This window comes from Dermacentor albipictus, chromosome 3, assembly GCF_038994185.2.
Source record: "Dermacentor albipictus isolate Rhodes 1998 colony chromosome 3, USDA_Dalb.pri_finalv2, whole genome shotgun sequence".
Taxonomy (NCBI): domain Eukaryota; kingdom Metazoa; phylum Arthropoda; class Arachnida; order Ixodida; family Ixodidae; genus Dermacentor; species Dermacentor albipictus.
The window spans coordinates 48333359-48354419 of NC_091823.1; the positions used below are offsets into that span (position 1 = coordinate 48333359).

The following is a 21061-nucleotide window of genomic DNA, read 5'->3' on the forward strand; positions in this document are numbered from 1 at the left end:
TCGAAAAATGTCACGTCAGGACCTTGACATAAACGGCATAAACGGCTCGTTCTGAGAATGACACCAATAGGGAAATAAGCGCCAAATATTGCCTCTTACGGCCAGAAACCTGGTCCTGAATGAAAATCAGGAATTGGGCAACTCGTCTTGCTCGCACATTTTCTTTTTTTGAAGTGCGTTGCAAGTGTAATCCTCATTGTATTTATCTTTATTCGTCGCTTTCTTTTCCCTCAGCGACTGTCATGCATTTTCCGACCACAACATGGTTGTTGAGAGGGTTTATTGAGACATTCGTGCTAGTTCTGCACCTCAGTGAGCATTTGTGGATGTTAAATTCACCTCTTACGTGCGATATGTAGCCTACTGATATCGTCCGCTCAGCCCGTAAAAATATTATAATAATATATGGGGTTTTACGTGCCAAAACCACTTTCTGATTATGAGGCACGCCGTAGTGGGGGACTCCGGAAATTTTGACCACCTGGGGTTCTTTAACGTGCACCTAAATAAGTACACGGGTGTTTTCGCATTTCGCCCCCATCGAAATGCGGCCGCCGTGGCCACGATTCGATCCCGTGACCTCGTGCTCAGCAGCCTAACACCATAGCCACTGAGCAACCACGACGGGTCCGTAAAAATATTTATTCCCTTGTTTGGCCGTTATTTTCACTTGCGAGCTGTTTAAACGACAGATCCACTCAACTGCCACAGACATAGAGTGCGCAAACTTGTTTGGCGAGAAATGGGACGAGAAAACGTTGCTTTAAAGTCACTGCAGTCTTTCTGAGCTCTCTCGTCTCTGTAATTCCTGCGTGCCTTGAGAGCAATTATAAATGAAATGAAATAAATGTGAAATTACACGCACGCGTGCCTATCGCACTGGTTTTGTTTCCATTTCTCGCTTTCCCCCACATAGAGCAGCAAGCCAGAGAGGGGCTGACCTCTCTGCATATCTCGCATTCAAAAAATGTTATCTCCTTCTGTCGCTAGTGTTCAGTGCAATCTACAGACATTTGAGACGACACCCTATATAAGAGTACCCGTTTTCAAGCATATATTAGGTGTTCCAGGTTGATATATCTAGTGGTTTGACCAACATTGCGGGAAATCATCTCTACTATTTCAGTAAAGAGCGTACAACAGAAGTAAACGGTTACGAATACCAGGAGTAGGCCTTGGAGCGAACGCCTTGGACTGTAAGCCGAAAGCCAGTGGCACGCAGTCCGCCTCTCTACGCTTGGATGCACCAGGATACAAGAAAATGTATGATAAAGGCGAATGGGGTATGTCATATAAGCTACGTGAGCAAAGAACAAAAGAAAAGCTCTAGCTAAATTAAAATCAATGCGAAACCACAAGTGCACACGGCGAGAAAGCGAGACAAATTGCAAGGAAAACAGTTTCGCCACACTGAAGCCAACTAACACACGAATACCATAACCGATCTAATACGAAAATTAAAATCCATAAATCGCCACAAGGCTGTCTTTTATACCGGAAGAAACACGGATGAACTTCTTTTTCTCTTTATGTTGCAAGATTATTCTGTTTTAACGAAGAAGTCACGTTGTTTCGCTTTTATTCTAGACGTAACATGGGATAAAGAAGATGTGGTCTTAGTGTGTCCTTCCTTACTAACTTTTTACATCAAATTACGATATAGAAGTCAAGCTTTAAAATGGGGCGCAGAGGCGCGAACAGAGCTGAAGCGCTCTTTCATGCAGTTTCTTGTGGAATGTTTATGTAAATCACATCCGCGATTGACATTTGCGGTCTTCATAGAATACTTAGTACACCGAACACAAGCGACGGCTTCGCGGCTTATAGGAACGCGCGAATGGCAGTGAACCCCCGTGTCGAGCACTTGTTCCCCAAACAATGCTTGTGGAATGAGCTTGACTCGAGTGGCGCAGCGTTGCGGATCCTCGATGCTGCCCCGTCTGCGAACACCGTTTCACCATTAATGAGAGTGTCGCGCAGTTTACACTTTGTGTGCCCCACTTGCCCCTCCTCTGAACTCCTCTTCCGCATGTCGCTTGGCGCCGTGCTAAGGTGGGATGAGGCAAGCCGCAGGGCCGAGCTTTAGCTGTCCGCGTTAATCCCACTGCCCGGTCGCGTCATCCGGCCAGCTGCTCTAATCCGGCCGCCCTTCCAATTACGGCAACGTTGTTTGAATCCCATTCAGGAGAACTGGAACGCCGAGGCGCGAGCTTGGATCGCGTGCCGCGCAGCGGCGCTGCCCTCCTCCCTAATCCCATAAATAGCCAGAGACGCAAAAAACAAGGTAAATGAGAGCGCGCGAGCTTGTGGGAGAAGAGGCGGCGAGAGGGCACAAGAAGAGAGGAAGACGGGCACAGAGCAGCGGCGACAATCCTTTCACCTTTCCCCTCGCATGCCAGCCCTCCCCTTCCCCCGCACACTAGCGCGCGCACGTACCTCTACCCTCTCACCGTTACCTCGAGAGATTCGCGCGCTCGTCCGGCGCACGGCGCGCGCGCAGCGATTCAGACGCGAAGTGGCGCCAACTTTCTCTTCGTCGACCCTGTTTCTCGGCCGCGGGCGGCTGTGCGCGCGCGCGCCGGAGTTGGGACCTGTACGCGGCTGCCTGGCCAGACCCGGAGCCGCGTCGCGTGGCCGCGAATCTTTTGGTGCCGACTCCGTGGGCGGCGGACAGACCATGAGCGCGCGGAGGTAGTAGCGGCTCACGGGGCAGGGGCGGTCCGCTGGAGTCGCCACGATGCTGCTATGCCGTCGGTCGCGGGACCCGGGAGGACAGCACCATGAGTCCGGCCAGCAGTGGCGGCGACGGCCCTGGAAGAGCTTCGTCGGTCGCCCGTCCCGGTGCCGCCGAGCGCCGCTTGCCTCACGGCCAGCGCGGACGGCGGGCTTCGACGCCAACGCCGCTGCCTCAGCCGTTGCGACGTGGCACTGGGACGTCGTCGCCGGCCTTGGCCACCGTTGTCTGTTGCTTTCTCGTCACCTGGACCAGGTATTACCGTACTGGACGTCTGCGCTGGCGTTCTCGGTGTTGGTTCGCTATTGCGAGCGTTCTTGTTGCTTTCCTCGCGTTACTTATAACGGCGCATCAAGATGGGCGGGAGAAGTTCCGTATAAAAGCGTAACTGACGTCGTGCGCCGATTACACCCTTACACTTTCGCCTTCTGTAGTTGCCTTTTCCAGATATCTGTCACAACACACAGATCTGATGATTTCGAACTCAACTGGGTGTTTTGGCTTGGTACAGCAGGGGTAAAAATGATGTGCTTGGACAGGACCTCCATCGGACAGCTGAATGAGAACATTTGGTTAATTGTATATTAGACAATCAAGAAACACTCTGCTATCACACAGGTTATTTTCCTAATACTCACTTAGGTATCTCATGCAAACTCAATTATTATTTATTTATTTTTGCTATTGTCCAAACTATTTTATAAATGAAAGAAGACTGTAGCAGCCTGTTTTTTATTGTTGTTTATTGACATGAAGTGAATACCCTAAGAAGGAATGTTCTGCCGTGGAAGTTAGTTTTTCAATAACATCAAAGAGTGGCTAGGTTTGCTCAGGGGAAGCGTTCTGCGGTTGAACATAAGATGACCGCTAGAAGCCCCGCCAGCGGAGGCTGCTTTCGGATGAAATCAGGATGCACGAATGCTCGTGTATTGCCATTTCGATTCAAGATTCAAATTTTATAGTCCACTATTCAGTGTCTCTCAGAGCCATACCTAACTTTCAAAGTTTTGTTTGATACGATTTAACACCATCAAACAAGTGAACTCATGTGTCGAAAGAAATGGTTAAACTAGGGCATACTGAGGGTCAGTGAGACCCCAGAAGTCTTGTAAAGATGGACTTACGAGTGAGTGAGCTTACATTTTATAAAGCACTATTGCAGTATCTCTATGAAACGAGCCTGCATGCCTGTACTTAGTCTCATACTGACGTTATGCTGAATGGCAACCCAAGCGGGGAAAAAAAATGCTTTCATTAATAGATGTCGCCGTAGCTCAATTTGTAAGGGCTTCGCACGCGTAATGGGGATTACTGTAGGTTCGGCTACTAGCATTGCGAAGTTGTTTTTTTTTTTCTCCTCCTCGTTCATTTACCTTTACTTCATCATTACATCTTAGTCAAAACGACAAATCACTTAATATATGTTTTTCTTCGCTTCATTCTGCCTTCATATTGTTCTGACCAACGAAAACTCTGATCCCTTCATTTCCCCTATTCTTGTCGCTCAATAAACGAAAGCTTAATTCGCCGATTTGAATAGCATTTGTTGTAAGAAAAAAAGAAAACGAAGTTCATTTCTAGCGACTAGTTGTCTAACACTTATAATTTACATGCTCAAAGGCACCTCACTAATTATCAAACTATATAAGAAGCCCAAATTCAAGCTCTTATTTGCCATGGCAGAGTGACGCTCAAAAGAAAAAAAAACGATGGCCACTTCAAACGGGTCTAATGCTTGGCCTAATTTGCCCGCGTTCTCACCGTTCCCTAGCCTTGCCTCTGCCTTTGGACTCATGTCCTGGCTGTTTCTACTAATAAACACAGAGGCAGATTGTGATTTATTAACTACTCGTGTTTAACGGATCAATAGAAACACATGGTAAATGACAGCCACAGTACAGTGGTGGTTACCGGATTAAATTTGATCATTTGGGTTGTTCAATGTAGGCACACCAAAGCACGGTACACGAGCGAGCATTTTTGCATTTCCCTTCCTTCAGAATGAGGCAGATGTATAAGCTAATCAAAAAAGCAACATCGTGCTTTTAAAGGGTTACCAGTTAACGATATAGCTAAGCTGTCAAAAAAAAACAGGAAATTATTTAATAAACATGGTGCAAGATACAATGTTTAGAACTACTGTGTTAGGTTATCAGAACGCTGACAACAGAACACCGTAGGTCTTATAATTGTATCTTGCACAGTGTTTTTGAATCTCTTCTTTTTTTCATTGAACAGCTTGCTTAACGTTAGCTAGGGCACATGGTATAGCATCAGAACGCCATAACCAATGAGCTACTGCGTAATGAGTACGAGCATAGCTCCCCTGCAACAACTGCTTGAGGACAGCCAGTTCATTTTAGTATCTGTTGTCAAGGGTGCGCTAATGATCAGTAGTTCCGATACGCTTATGCTTCTGTTGCCGCTGCGTTCTTATATTTCCGTCAGTTTCACTATGCATAGATGTGGGCTTGTGACAACGGCGTGATATCATCTGAACCTGTAAATCGAGAAAGAAAGGTTGCCTGGCGACGTCTTCGAACAGATTCAACTTCATTGCACTGGGAAAGGACCAGATCGGTGACGCGACCATTCATGATCAAGTTGTTTAGCGCTAAAGCTCCACCAACGCCGGGCAGCAACAACGCATTTTGTTTCTCAAAAAAAAAAAAAACTTCTGCACGTAAGGCCTCATTCACTACGGACCATTGCCCAGCACTGTTTCATAATTCGCGAAACCATGCCGACGCCATTGCGACGACATTTCGCAGGAAGCGTCTTGCCTTACCACAACTACACCGTCATGGATGCAGCCCGCTCCGTCCCGTTCCACCACGAGCAACCGTCCGACCTGCCGAAAGCCACGTTGCTTCCTGGGTGGGCCGACTCTGTGAGCCTATTCTTTTACCGGTTCTCTGTATGGACCGACGCCTGTGATGTCTATGAACGTCGCTAAGAGTGGGCGAACTCCATCCGAGCTCTGTGCGGTAGCTAATTCTACGCCTGGAGAAGTCTAAGCCCACAGTGCGTGCTTCGCAGCTAGCGATGCGCACACCAATACCCAATTCCCCAGCAACATCATTTGAAGTGACATGTGGACACAACCATCGATATGTTCTGAATCGCATGAGTGCTGTAATTCTATCCCTCTCCGGTCGCCTATGTGAGCCCTGCGATGCTTGAGATATTGCCAGCATATCATTTCGACCCCACGTTCATAAGGGCACTTCACCTTCGTCCAACGGTTGCTTTGGTTTAGAAGGCGACTGCATGAATACCAGCGTCCGAGGCCAAGAATACATGCTGTTTCAGCCAAGCCTTATTATACCTGCAAAATTGAATTCTCGTATTCGTTTTCATGTACAAGGTTCTCATTAGGTGCAGGGGTTGATCTGCCGCGTATAACTTTACGTACAGTACATTACTTCACATAAGTTGCTTTATTTAACTCTGCATTTACCGCATGCGAAAGCTTTGACAGTTGTTACTTTTTCATATAAATTTCTCACTCCCATGTGCATCGTGTTGAGGATCTTATTTTCATCCATCGAACTCGTACTTAGTGCTACCCCGGATACTTGTGACTCCATTAGTTGCGGCTCCGGCGAGGTACATACTGAGCCTCAAGACAACGACAACAGCATCCGGCTACGACGATAATTCATGCATCACTTAGCCACCCTGCTTTTCGTCCCTGTTTGTCCAGCTTTACCCACCGCATGGTCCTGCAACATCTTTTGGTGGCCTATGTTCAATGATGTCGGTGTTACAATGTATTGTGTACTATTTTCCAATAATGAAAAGCGCACTTAGCACCACCTATCAAAGTGATAAGTAAAAGGCATTTTTAAAATTTGTCTGAGTATAATGAAGCCTCCAATTTGTTTTGGTTTGTGTATTCAACATGATGACGGCACCCTCATTTGCAACCTAAAGCATCGCTTCTTCCTTGGTGTGTTCAATCCGAACGGCAGTTTCCAGCACCAAAAATTAGAAAACATCTGTGCTGTCATCTTCTGCCCTTAAACCGCTCTCTCGGCTCATTTTATACTCTACAGATACAACGACCACGTTCACATTCAAGCTATTGGCTGAGCCACCCTGAACGGCTACGACGGATCCATCGTCTTCCCATCGCAAGATACCACTGTCCGTTTCAGGAAGTCCAATCTGACGACATTGAAGAATACGGATGTTGTCATCAATGTGTTCATGTGCGGGGATCGTGTGCATCTCGTCTGCGTTTCTCGACTTCCTTCTGCTCTTATCACGTCCACTTTACCTCGCCCATTAGTATATGGTAACAGAGCCGATCTCCTGTTCTGACTGACCACCCTGCCTTTCTCCTTACTTTCGTTTCCTTTGTGTGAGTAACATTTTTTTAATGCAAAAGCATGAAATGGCTCAATCAGCGAAAACACCGGCGTCTGCAGCAGCGAAACGGAACCTAAATTCCCATTGGCTGTGACGCACGTCAAGTGCGCGCCTCGACGGAGCTCGTGAGCGCGTGCACCAGAGTGGACGAAAGAGAACACAGGCTGCCGCGTTCGCGCGCCAGGCGTTGCTTGAGATGAGAGGGCATCGCCGCGACGCCACGTAACCCTCCCTATCGGGAGCCTACGTTATCCGCGCGTTTCTTGTCCGTGCGAGCCCTTGCCTGAGTTCTAAGTTTGCCTTGGTAATTGTTATTAAAAATTAATGTATGAGAAAACTGAATAAATTCGAAAGTAAAAAAGTGGATGACGCTTAAGCTTCGCCTTTGTGAGAAACAGCATTAGACGATCCCTGACTGCTTAGTACGCTTCTCGGCGACTGCAGATTATTTAACTCTAATGTTTACCAGTAAACGCTGGCGGCGAACGCTACGGAAACGCGGCCTGTTGCGTGGGCCAATCCTGGAGGTAGTGCACAGCCGTGTCAAAAAGGTTAGATAATTTTCAGGTTTATGTTATTGTTTCCCACTTTTAATATTTAAGTCTGAAAGATTTAACATAAAAGGCATGTGCTGTCGGTGATTTGTTTCATGACATTTGTTTGTGGGCTCATTCTCAAGATTCCCAGAAATACCTTTGTCAAGAATGTAAGACAAGGTGTGAGAAACTTTAGTGATAGAATGGGGTGGCAATATAACCCGCATATACCACATGTCATATAGCCAGGGGTGTCACATAATAATAATAATAATAATAATAATAATAATAATAATAATAATAATAATAATAATAATAATAATAATAATAAGCAGCAGCAGCCAATTTTCTATGCACTGCAGGACGAAGGCTTGTCCCTGCGATCACCAATTACCCCTGCTCTGCGCCAGCTGATTCCAACTAGCGCCCGCGAATTCCCTAGTTTCATCGCCCTATCTAGTTTTCTGCTGTCCTCGACTGCGCTTCCTTTCTCTTGGTGCCTATTCTTTGGCCCTGGTAGGCCATCGGTTATCTAACCTGCGCATTACATGATCTGCCCAGCTCCATTTGTTTCTCTTAATCTCAACTGGATTATCGGGTATACCCGTTTGTTCTCTGATCCAAACAGCTCTCTTACTGTCTCGTAACGTTATGCCTAGCATGATTCGTTCCATCACCCTTTGCGCAGTCTTTAACTTGTTTTCAAGCTGCTTTTGTCATTCTCTAAGTCTTTGCCCCATATGTCAGCACCGGCAAAATGCACAGAGTGTGTCAACGTTCCTTTTCAATGATAATGGTAAGCTTCCATTCAGGAGCTGACAATGTCTGCCATATGCACTTCAACCCGTTTTTATTCTTCTGTGAATTTCCTTCTCATGATCAGGGTTCCCTGTGAATTATTGACCTAGGTAAACGTACCCCTTCACAATCTATAGAGGCTGGTTGGAAATCCTGAACTGTCGTTCCTTGCCCGGCTATTCATGATTATCTTTGCCTCCTGCATACTAATCTTCAAACGCACTCTTACACTCTCTCTGTTAAGGTCCTCAATCATTTGTTGTAAGTCGTCTCCAGTGTTGCTGAACAGAACAATGACATCTGCAAACCGAAGGTTGCTGAGATATTCGCCGTTCATCCTTACTCCTAAGCCTTCCCAGTTTAATAGCTTGAATACTTCTTCAAAGCACACAGTGAATAGCATTGGAGAGATTGCGTCTCCTTGTCTGACCTTTTTTTATAGGTATCTTCCTACTTTTCTTATGCAGAATTAAAGTAGCTGTGGAATCTTTGTAGATATTTTCCAAAATATCTAGGTAGGCGACCTGTACTCCTTGATTGGGTAATGCCTTTATGACTACTGGTATCTCTACTGAACCAAATACCTTTTCGTAATCTATGAAAGCCATATAGAGAGGCTGATTGTATTCTTCCTGACGCCAGCCTGTTCCCTTTGCTGACTAAATTCCAGTGTTGCCTTTATTCTATTGGAAATTATCTTGGTGAATATTTTATTTATTACTGGGAGTAAGCTAATGGGCCTATATTTTTTGAATTCTTTGACGTCTCCCCTTTTCTGGATTAGTATAGTGTTTACATTCTTCCAGTTTTTTGGGACCCCTGAAGTCGATAGACACTTCGTATACAGAAGTGTATACTACGGAAATTGTCAATCACGGACAACTCCGCTGATGCCGACACCGAAGTTTCTGAGACACGGGGCCCTTAACGCTTTCGCGTTAAAACGTCCGCGGTAGTGAGTTTTGAACCTAGGACCCACGCTCAGAAGCCGAGCGTCTGTTACCCACTGGGCTAAACCAGTGTCTCCTACATAGCTGGCCTGTGCACTCTGCTTTATCACATCATGTTACTTGGACCAAGATTTCCAATTCCAAGGCCGGCATGACCAAAGCGGTGACGTAAAAATCACCGCGGCTTACTCAAGAGCGTCCCTATTGGATTCTATGGGAGTCGGGCAAGTTAGCATGACGTCACAGATCGGAGTGCACCGGCCTTGCGCAATCTAGGAGGCGTCGGCCAAGCGTCTCAAGGCGCTTGTTTGCCCGCGAGCAGTTCATAACTCGAGGGACCGCTCAGCGGCGTTCAACTGGACATTGATGCTTTCGCATTCGGAACTCATAAGTGCTTAGAAATCCTCGGATTTTTTTGCGAAAGGCCACAAAAGTCCATCTGCATTTCTTGAAGGCTACTGGACTGTACGAGCCCTTGTAGAAGTGGACATCCCTCTACGACTGACTCTGGGAATGACTGACTCTTTATTATTATTATTCTCTCTCCTTCTCTCCCCATTCCCTATTCCCAAGTACAGGGTAGCCAACCGGGCACGTCCTTGGTTACCCTCCCTACCTTTCCCTTTTCGTTTCTCTTTCTCTCTCTCTCACGGATTTCTTGTGGATGTATATGTGAGACTTGCTCTGTGGCATAGGTGCTTACTTAAATAAAACTTTGGAACATGCTTTTTTAATGTCTTCCATCAGGAAAAGCAATCAAGCATCTAAGAGTTTCGGGGGCTAGAATCGCTAATAATTAGCGCCCGCTAGCACACGCGAACCGATAACAGCACTCGAACACATTGGTTCTTCGGCACAGAAGCGGACATGGGTGGAGACGAGGCGCATTAAATCGCCCCAAGCGGAGCCGTCGGCGATCTTGAGAACGTATGGCTGGCGTTTCAGACGCGCACGTCTCGTCACGACTTATTATTATCGAGAGGGTGGAGAGGCAGGAGGGTAAGCAGACAGGCGTGAAGAGCGGCGCAGCCTGGAGGGATGGACACAGCAGCCCATCGCAAAATTTTCAGCGAGTGTACGCCGAAGATACACTCGCGGCCGCATTTAGAAAATAACTGCTCCCTTCCTGAGATCACTCGGACGGAGGGGCTTCCCGCGGCCTCGCGCTCACCGTTCTCGATGCGAGCCATCTCCCGAAAGCTTCGCACGCGCACACAGACAGCACATACGCAGATGCGCTGCGCCCGTGGAGACGACGTTACGCTGTTCCGCGCCTATTTCCCACGGCATGCGGTTAGCGAAGGAAAACGCGAAGGAATGGCGGCGCGTTGTGGGGCGAGTATTTCTGGACTGATTTGCTGGGGACTTTTCTCTCTCTCGCTCGGTGCTTCTTTCTCAGCGTTCGTCTCGGCCTGAGCGTCTTCTCAGACGCGAAGAGCGCCGGAGCCGTGATTCAATCTGCGAGAGAGAGCGCGCGTGCGTGCAACACCGCTCTCCGTCGAGGCGGAAAAACGGGAGCACGCAGCTCCAGCCCGCAAGTCTCGCTTCACGCCGCCGACGTCGTGCGCACCGCGACTCTGACACGTGGACCCATTCAGGCGGCGGGTAGTTCCCGTCGACGTCGTGCCCGTGACTTGCCCGCTGGTCGTCTAAGGCAGAGTCGCTCCTACCAAGTTGTACGTCGTGCAAAGAGCGTGCGTTCGTTTGCCGCGGAACATGCTGCGCGGCGGAAACGCGAATGGCCTTCCTGAGCTGACGTCACTGTAAATACCGGAGACTTCACTGCCCGCACTTCGACGCATCGATGAGGCAGCTGCAAGCTTTGGGAACGGTTTATTGTAAGGAGAACAACGCACCAGCGGGTGGAGCACTGACAGGAGAGACGTCCTCAGTCTCTCGTGTATGTCACCAACAACCTGGTCAACGACATGGGCCCTTGGCCCCAGATGACGTATACTGCAATAACAGCACGGGTCATGCTACAATTTTTACATGACGCAGGACTAGGCTCAAGACCTTTAACTATGCTATGTATCAACGACTAGCATCATCGCACCAATATCTTTTTTTTATTAGGTCCCATCACTCTTTCGTTCCCATTTGCCCTTTCCCTGGTGCAGAGTAGCAGGTTAGAAAGCACAAGCCCGGGTCGACCTTTTTATAAATTATTCAAATTCTACTTCTACTGCAGACACACCCCTTGCCTTGAAGAAGTGTTAACTGACGCGCTGACTGCTCACGATGTAGCATTGCTAACCTCAAAGTGACAGATCCTACTCTTGGCGGCGACCGTATGACTTTCAGAAGACGTCAAACATGGAAAACCGAATTCTTGCCGTATTCTGTCACATGTCAGGCACGCATGAAGAATTGCTGTCTTTCTTTCTCTCTTCTGCGCTGAAAGCAACAGCAAAACAGCATTTGTTGGAATCTTTCGGCCAAGTGCATTTCCACACAGAGCGCCAACGATAACACGAAAGAAACACTGCTTAGAGAGTAAAACATTCGCGCGACCCTCAACGTTGAAACGAACCCGAAGTTAACATAAGGATATTAAGAATTTTCAAGAATTTTCTTCCTCTTTCTTGTTTTTGTGCGTGCGTGCGTGCGTGCGTGCGTGCGTGCGTGCGTGCGTGCGTGCGTGCGTGCGTGCGTGTGTGTGTGTGTGTGTGTGTGTGTGTGTGTGTGTGTGTGTGTGTGTGTGTGTGTGTGTGTGTGTGTGTGTGTGTGTGTGTGTGTGTGTGTGTGTGTGTGTGTGTGTGTGTTTACACATACTTACACAAGTAACTTCAATGTATGTTTATATAGACTACATATTTAAAAAATCGAGCCGCTTGGTTCCTCTTCACCTCTCGTTTATTCATTGCGAGAGACTCGAATCTGACAGCTTTGATGTCATTAGGTAGCATGCGAGGGTTTATTAGCCACGTGCCTGCTCTCCTAAGATCACGTGTTACGCGACCCCATCGGGAGAAAACATCCCCCATGGTGGGGGATGTTCCACATGCGCCCACCATGGCTTTGAGTGGCGCTGGCTAATACACCTAAGGCTAGATCTAATAAGCATAAATACCCAAGTTAATGGACGAATCGATAGCCGTTGCCGTAGCACAATTAGCAGTGCAACGCACGCATAATAGGGAAGTTGTCGGTTCGGCCCCCACCGGCGACAAGTCATCTTTTCCTCCACTTTCATTTCCCTTTCCTTCATTATTTCCTACATTCCAATTTCAACTATAGGTAATTTCCCCAATGTTTTCCTTGGCTCCATTGTCTGTTGGCTTTACGTGGCCATGATTAACAAGAAATAGAGCCCATTGGTTCCCCTTCTCCTTTCGAATGCATTCGCGCATTCTCACGGAGAAAAGATTTACGTTAGCTACGCATCACTTTTAGGAAAGTAACTGAAGCTCCGAAATTATCGCAGCACGCACAACGCGCTGGTTCAAGGGAGTGTAGGCAATACGCAAAAATAGAAGACATGAAGCCCAGGTGGCGGTCGTGGTTGACAGCTAGCTTTCTCGTGTTTTCTTTTTTCCTTGGTGTGCAGTCATGAGCTCGAAACTTGGTTTACTGTGTCCGCTTAATTTATAACCATCGTTTTTGTGCCACGTCGTCACTTTCGTAACCGCCTCAGCACTACCATATTTTGAACAAAGAACTTTCTCCACTGGTACCATGGGTAAGCGAATTCATGCCGCTCTGGCAACCTACCCTAGTGAGCTGGACGCGAGAAATTTGCACCCGGAGCAGTTTGCAACTGCACGCGTAGCGGTGGGCGACAGAGAACCCAGTGAGCAGTGGCGTTTTCGTGTGTATTTCTCAGACAACAGGCCATATGACAATAACACTTCATTTGGGCCTAGTTGGCACATAATTCTGAACTTAACGTTACAGCGCAAACACCTGAGACGATCCACAAAAAGAAAGACACGACACACGCTGGAGCTCCAGCGGAACTCCAACGCCAGTGTGTGTCGTGTCTTTCTTTTTGTGGATCGTCTCAGCTGTTTGCGCTGTAACGTCAAGGCCGTACGACAGCTTGTGCCTGATGGAGCAGTTTTTTTCGCAGTGGCGCTGTCCGCGCAGCAATCACCCTCAGCGCTCATTTCGTTAAGTCAACAAAGTTCCGCCGTCATTGTCACTGTCCTCGTGCCTTCATTGTTTCTTATTGTTTACATGTGATCAGACCGTGGGAAAATTAGCCACCGAAGGTCCGGCAGTTCTGATCGCCGAAAAAAAAGAAGTCCAGGGACTAAGGAATGTAGGAAAAATCTAAGCATGGAAGAAATGAAAAGAAAGAAAACACCTGAAAGCAAATGTAGCTGAATAATACACGTGTTAATGGTTTCATTCTTGGTTTCTTTTTTTTTTCGTTGTGTTGTTATCGTGGTGAACAGTTGCGGAAGTTTGCACGGGATTTAAAGAGCTATGCAGAAACTTAGAAGGGCTTGGGAGAATCCGAGAAGTAACTGCTGTCGCGGTAAAATGAGTCCAGAGCTGGCCGAATCGCTGAAGTCTACTGACTTACGTTGAAGGGACAGCTTTCATTGGCTCTTTCGCGGGTCGTGGCCATTGAATGTTCGTTATTCTAACAACCACAGGACAGAGCACGTATTTTAACCAACTCACTTATATAGCCATCTGTTCTACTCCTACATGTCTGCCGGTGAGCGGTGACCAGATGTGTTCTTTCAGGAATTACGCAATCAAACAAATAATAGTATTAGAATATTTCCATTGCAAGGAATGTATACGCTCTTAAGTGCATGATTCCGTTATTAAAATATTGCTTGCCTCTGGGAGGCGTGGCGCACCTGCCCAGTAGGTTTCTCGCCAAGTAAAAGCAAAGTGTAACCGTATACTGGGTCGATCTAGAAGACAATGTAACAGTAAACTGGGCGGATCCCGGGGATGGTGTAATGAAAAATAGACTGATCCTGGAGATTGCAATCCCCAGTCGTATGGGTCGCAGGATGAGGGGCTCCGCGGAGGCTAGGCGATTGAGCCAGCGGTAAACCTTGCTGTAGATGACAATACTTTGTATTGGCAATACTTCGCAATACTTCCTATGCCCTTCGTACGAAACTGTCAAATTTCTATTAATAATTGGTAGGATCATATAAGATGTTCGCGCAGTTTCTGTGGACAAGGTAACTGCGCTGTCGTTTGGTTTGAGCACCTATGGTAATTTTCCTTCTTATTGCAGTGTAGTGTAGCAAACCGGACGCTTGTCTGGTTGACCTCCCCTCCTTTCTTCTCCTTGCTTTCTCTCTATCTCTCGCCTTTATTTCCTGCGACATATAGGAAGTTTGGTCACAGAAAAGTTTGGATATTTCAACAACACAATCATAACACGTCTATAGCTTAAATATGAAAGCACTAAAAATTTCGCAGAAAATCAAGGGAGCTAGAACACACAAACAAGAACAGCGCAAGCCTAGTACAGGTCATCAAAACATGGACAAAATTTCAAATGCACATATTCTACGGTCTACATAATTCATCCAATCACTTTCCTCGAGAAAATCCCGTAGAGCCTTGATAGCTAATCACAGCTGGGGCGCGACCAGGCTCGAAGCACTTTCGGCATACACTGTCCAGGATGGGACGAAGAAAGATTTGGAACGTGGGCCCGGGCTCCTGCATCAGTGTTGCATTTCCGTAGCAGTCAGGTCGCTTGACTGCAGGAACCTAGTTGAACAATTGTGACACTCTCGCGCTCCTTCGTGCGGGATTTTTTTATCTACCTCTCTGTCTCTATGTATGCTTTTCTTCTTGATCTTTCTGTCTGCTCTTGCCCCTTCCCCAGTGCACGGTAGCGAACGGGATCTCTATCTCTCTGTTGACCTTCCTGCTTTTCTCACCTTATTTATCTCTGTCTTTCTCCGTTACAGCTAAACCAGGAAGCCTATGGGCGCAAACAGAAAGAAAGCGCTGGAAACAGTAGCTTCCGTAAATGAAAATGTCTAGTAATCGTAATGCTAGGCTATAAGTTTGCGCGTCTGTTATTTTGTTGTTACGTAGAAATTTTTATTAATGCAGTAAATGTGTCTCGTGGCATATTGTGTAAATAAAATCGAAGAAAAGCTAGCAGCTCTGCATTTTTCAGGGAATTGCAGCAATGTCTCTGCGAACTAATTTGCCACATATAGGCGCGGAACCTGCAGCCTCCGTATAACGCGAGTGAAGCTCTACTAATTGAGTCACAGATGGTTGTCACCCCCCTCACGTTTCTGAGCACTTAGCGATACACGTCCATGCACGACCCAGCCCTGGCAGCGTTAGCCAGCAATGTTCACGGCCAACGTGGCGGAAATGAAAGATCCATTAAGCAGTGGTGCCACATAGAACATAGTACTAACTATTATATTGTCAGCATGCACACACATGAGTACACTCGCTCGTACTCACTCGTACTCATTTCACCGTCCTGAGGGCGAGTACGAGTGAGTGACGAAGGGCGTCAGGTGGAAGCCAATATGAAGGCGAGTCAGCACCAGACGCCCGTGCATAGGAACGTGAGTGTGAGTGCGCATGAGTGTGAGTGGGGGGTAGTGTATATCGTGAAAGCGGTATCGGTCACTGAGTGCAAGTGTCCACTTAATTCTGCCGAGCTATAGTACTATCGCAGGAGGAAATCTATCCAATCTATTTATTCGGATTGCGAATTGGTGAAGTTGGTAACGGTGCACCTTCAACTGCACCACTCAAGACAGGGTCAAACGAAAATGACGAAGGACGTGTGCCGTCCTGTGCTCCATTTCGCCTGCGGCGCAACGCTGTTGTAGTTGAGACAGAATAGCAGTAAACAAATAAATTTTATCCACTGCGGTATCTCTGAGGCTAAGACGTAGCCCTACATAGGTGCTTCTGCCCAACTTTTTGAAAACGAAGGACAGGACCTCTGCACAGCTCTAGGTCAATTAAACAGAAAACCGTTTTCCTAGAACAAGACCTTGGGACCGTGATCTCGCATATCGCAGCTACAAAAGGCTACAAAAGCGCTGCTGCGATATTTGAAAGCTACCGGATTGAGCGGCCGTCTGTTATCCGGACTGAGTCATCGTCAATGGATATAAAGCAGGAAACTTTACTATGCTGGTGATATCCACAGTAGACTTACTCTTCTTTTAATATTTCCCTCCCCATTCCCCTTCTACCAGATTAGGGTAGTGAACCGGGCTTAGTCCTGATTAGCCTCCCTGCCTTTCATTTATCATTTGCTCTCTATCTATCTATCTATCTATCTATCTATCTATCTATCTATCTATCTATCTATCTATCTATCTATCTATCTATCTATCTATCTATCTATCTATCTATCTATCTATCTATCTATCTATCTATCTATCTATCTATCTATCTATCTATCTATCTATCTACCTATCTATCTATCTCTACTGAGATCGAGGACGCGGGTTCGATCCTGGCCGGGCGAAACGCAATGACACCCGTTGTCAGGATTGGGGGCTCAATCCCATCGCTCGTGGTCCTTTGCAAAGATTGGAGTGCGGCATGAATTCGAAGGTAGCTGGCCCATGCCGTCGTCCAACTTATTTACGCTGAGATCGTTGATGAAGTGAAGAACTGCTTCTCATCGAGAACGAGGAAAAAGGGTTTATTTACAGAAATTAAATCAGTCTAACATGACTGCTTGAGAAAAAGAGTATCAGTCCAACATGACTGCATGAGAGAAGTGACTCAGTCTAACATGACTGCTCAAGAGAAGTGTCCTCAGCATTCGCACAACCACAGTTTTTATACACTCGATCCGCCGGTCATACGACGCGGCGACTGTTCGTTTACTCATCACCAACTCGCCGCTGCTCTGCAGATCAGTTTACGTACACAAAGGCAACCGCGCTCTGATGCCCGACGACGGCGTTGGCGGGGTGCCGTTCCGGGAACTATCGGTGCCGCTCGAGGGTCGCTCGTTGTTCCGTGCCACGCCAAAGCGTGAGAAGCACAAAAATACGTCGTTCCCGCGGCAGCTTGTCCATGCGTGTCAAATCAGCTCCGCGTTGGGGAACTCCGGAATCATTGTTCACACACCGAACTAGTTCCGTCACAATGTCGAAGGGGCTGGAGGAAGGCGGCGGATTCCAGCGCAAAGGCCGCTTCTTCGAACGCCTCCCAGCTGCAGCGACGGAGAGGGAGAGGTGCGCGTCGTGTCGCCCTGTCGTAACTGTGTGGCAATCTTGTTTCGCAGCTCGCCATTCTTAACACCCTGTACTAAGATTTAGATTCACATTAAAGAACCGAAGGTGTTCAAATATTAATCCGAATTCCTCCACTATGGCGTGCCTCATAATCAGATGGTGGCTTTTGGCATGTAAAACCTCAGCACTTAGTCGTTTTAATTCATAGTTGTTTAAGCTTTCTAGAAAATAGTATCGTCAATATCAACAGCAGCAGCATCACCAGCCTATGTTTGTGTTCACTGCAGTACGCCTCCATTTACCACTGTCTTGCGCTAGCTTATTTCAACTTGCACCTTCAAAATTTCTAATATCATAACCTCACCTAATTTGCTGCCGTCCTCGTCTGCGCTTCCTTTCCCTTGGCACCGGTTATGTAACTCTAACTGTCCACCGGTTATCTACCCTACACATTATTGACATGACCTGCCAAGCTCCATTTCTTCCTCTAAGTGTCAACTAGAATATTGGCTATACCCGTTTGCGCACTGATCCACACCGTTCTCATCCTGGCTCTTAACGTTACGACTAATATATTTCGTTCAATCGCTCTTTGCGCGGTCCTTATCTTGTTCAAGAGCTTCTTTGTTGACTTCCAAGTTTCTGCCCCATATGTTAGCACCGGTAGAACGCGATGATTGCACACTTTCCTTTTCAACGACAGTAGCAGGCTCCCAGTCAGGATTTGGTAATGTCGGTGGTATGCATTCCAACCCCATATTTTTTTTTTAAGATTCCTGCTCATGATAAGTGTCCTTTATGAGTAATTGATCTAGATAAAGGTAATACTGCACAGACTCTATAGAGGCCGACTGGCGATCATGTATTCTTGTGCCCTCACCGGTCTATTGAAAGTTGCCTTTGTCTTCTGCATATTAATCTTCAACCCTACTCTTATATTTTCTCGGTTAAGGTCCTCATTTATGCGTTCCAATTAATCACAAAACAGTATAGAAAAGGGTAAAGAATATATTCCTTCCTCAATGCTTCAGTTGTGCCAAAGGGAATTTCGCTGTAATTGCTAGCAATCCTATAAATAAATTTATTTTGCTGATTATCTTTTAAATGAGAAATTTTTCAACATGCTGTTGTGATTTCGAAGTGGAGCTGGTGATTACTCTTTTTCGTCCTTCAACAATTTAGCGATATGAATAGGACATATGCATATTTTTCGCTAACATTTCTAACACAAATAAACACAAATAAAACACAAACTAACACAAATAAGTAAATATATAAATAAACGTATTGATAAGGAATACGTAAGCAGGTAACAATTTCGTAGTATTTGCCTCTAACATCTGTCCCAATATGCATAAGCGTTTCGAGCAATTTCCTCTTTGTATTTCCGCACACAATAGGACCTTTGTGGTGCACCAACTTAATCGTGTCATAATCGTGTGACTATTCCTGCAATTCCCACTAAATGTGCACACCTGGACATTCTTTGGCTTCCATTTCAAAATCATTGTATTTATGCCACGAATAACGTGTCTCTGAGAAAAAGGCAATACCTGTACATCTCTACGCCACTGTCTTTAAACACCCGCTATACACGTCTCTGCTGATTATTACACTTTATGTGGGGTGATCATTCTTAAATTTTATGGATTTTTTAAAAATTCTCGTCCTTGACCTGGATTAATCGTAGAGGTGGACATTACTAGCACAAGAACTACAAACACATATTTAACTAATTGACAAAAATTATCTTATTACCTTCTCAATTATTTTTAATTAATTACTTTTGAACACATATTGCAATTTGTGAATTGTAGCCCGTGAGCTTGCAAAACGTATGCACTTGAAATTCATTGCGAGGATTACACCAATTTTTAGACATAATTTCTTAAAAAGTAGAATGAAATACATGGGCGTTCCAGCTACTTTCGTGCTTCAATGCATAAGGCAGCGTTTTGTTAAAGAAAGTATGTGGAACAAGAGTGCATCTTTGGGGCGAGTTTAATGGTGCATATCCACAAACTGGTGCCATTCTGAAAATTCATTTTGAGTGAATTACGTCTTGCAAAACTCATCGCCTACAATTCGTGAATGGCAATAAGTAACGTAAGGTATCCATAATTACTTTGTTTAGCGCAATACAACGGACACAAGAGAGACGACCAGGACAAGGCGCTACCCTCAACTGACATCATTTATTTGCGTCACTCCTTTATAGAGAGCAGAATCTGGAAGAACGTGCGCAGTGAGCACCATGTGCAGGAACCACCAACATCCGATAACCAGAGCTCACTCATGTGACAGAATAAAAAAAAAATATATTGAGCGCTGTACCAGGTTAAAGAAGGCACACTAATGCACTACGAACACGATGACTGTATGAAAAAAAGCTTCCACTAATTCTCACACGCTAATTCTCACATGATAATTCAACTAGTTCGCCAACACATTGTAATGTAACGTAACTAATTCAAAATATAATTAGTTGAATTGTTGTTAATTAGTTGAATATCTGTTTCCTTTTCTCGGGCAAATAATGCCCCGCGCAAGGTCTGCTTCATCGTGCAAGTAATGAATAATCCAGCGCAAGAGCTACAATTATGTTAGGTGCAACAGGCTATTGTCCTTTATTTTAATTCTGTAAAGCTTAAAAATGATCACCCTGTAGAATACCCCATGCTCTGTGACGCATCGTTGTTGCCTTTACCCCAGGCGCGGCACTCGTCCCCGAAAGGCGGCGAATTTGTCATTCCGCCGGCCGTGCGGTGCGCAGACACCGCCTCGGGGGTCCGGAACCCGCAATTCGGCTCAAAATGAATTGACGCGGACACGGGCGACGTGGTGCGGCGTCCCTGACCTGGATGACATTTGTTAGAGAACTAAGAGCGGCGTTCTTTTTTTTATTTTTCTCTCTCTTCGTTCATTGTTTTCTTTACCCAGTACATATGGCTTGCAAAGTGTCACGTATAGAGCGCTGTGCGCGTTCGCCTCGTTTTGTACCGAAAATAGCGAAACACAATCCGAATGAAAATGTCGGAGCCGTTCACACGCTTCAATGCTCCTAAATGGCGGTACGGGAACCGATATTCCATGACTAATACTGATTACCCGGTGGTCGCGCGATTACAAAAAAAAAAAAGAAAGGAAATAAGAAGGCTGACAGAGAGCCAGCCTAGCGCCGGCGTCTGCAGGACACCCATTTCTGCAAAACCAGACTGCCTATCAACCTCGCGTTTCGAAATGTGTCTGTGGGTTTGTGACACACCACTGCACTTATTCATTGCGGGCGATGTCATGCCATTTCGAAATCGCGAAGCGCTGTTTGTACGGAAAAACGAAAAACGAAACAAAACAGAACCACGAGAGCATGGTGTCGCTAAATGCAGTTTAAGATTTAAAACGGTGTGAACGGGTGGATGTACTCTTGGCTTTCCTCGCGTAGTGTTACGGTACGGCTGAAACTGTGGATGCCACGCGCCGGAGCCGAGATCTGCATTTCTTACGATG

The 21061-nt window shown here is 46.3% G+C and overlaps 1 protein-coding gene across 6 annotated transcripts in view; it reads left to right on the forward strand.

Annotated features, from left to right (window-relative positions):
• The window catches only part of LOC135898148 (gamma-aminobutyric acid receptor subunit alpha-6-like), a 70277-nt gene that overhangs the window by 13178 nt on the left and 36038 nt on the right, over positions 1 to 21061 (forward strand). Inside the window, exons 1-2 of one of the 6 annotated variants that reach the window (XM_065426922.2) lie at positions 2129 to 2989; positions 5506 to 5624. The exons of 1 other annotated variant lie outside the window; for it this stretch is intronic. In XM_065426922.2, the coding sequence (XP_065282994.1) occupies positions 2738 to 2989; positions 5506 to 5624 (371 nt within the window). In that variant the 5' untranslated portion in view covers positions 2129 to 2737. Of the gene's footprint in view, positions 1 to 2128; positions 2990 to 5505; positions 5625 to 21061 lie in introns of those variants that run through there. 4 more of the 6 variants (XM_070535416.1, XM_070535418.1, XM_070535417.1 and 1 more) reach the window with 4 other exon arrangements.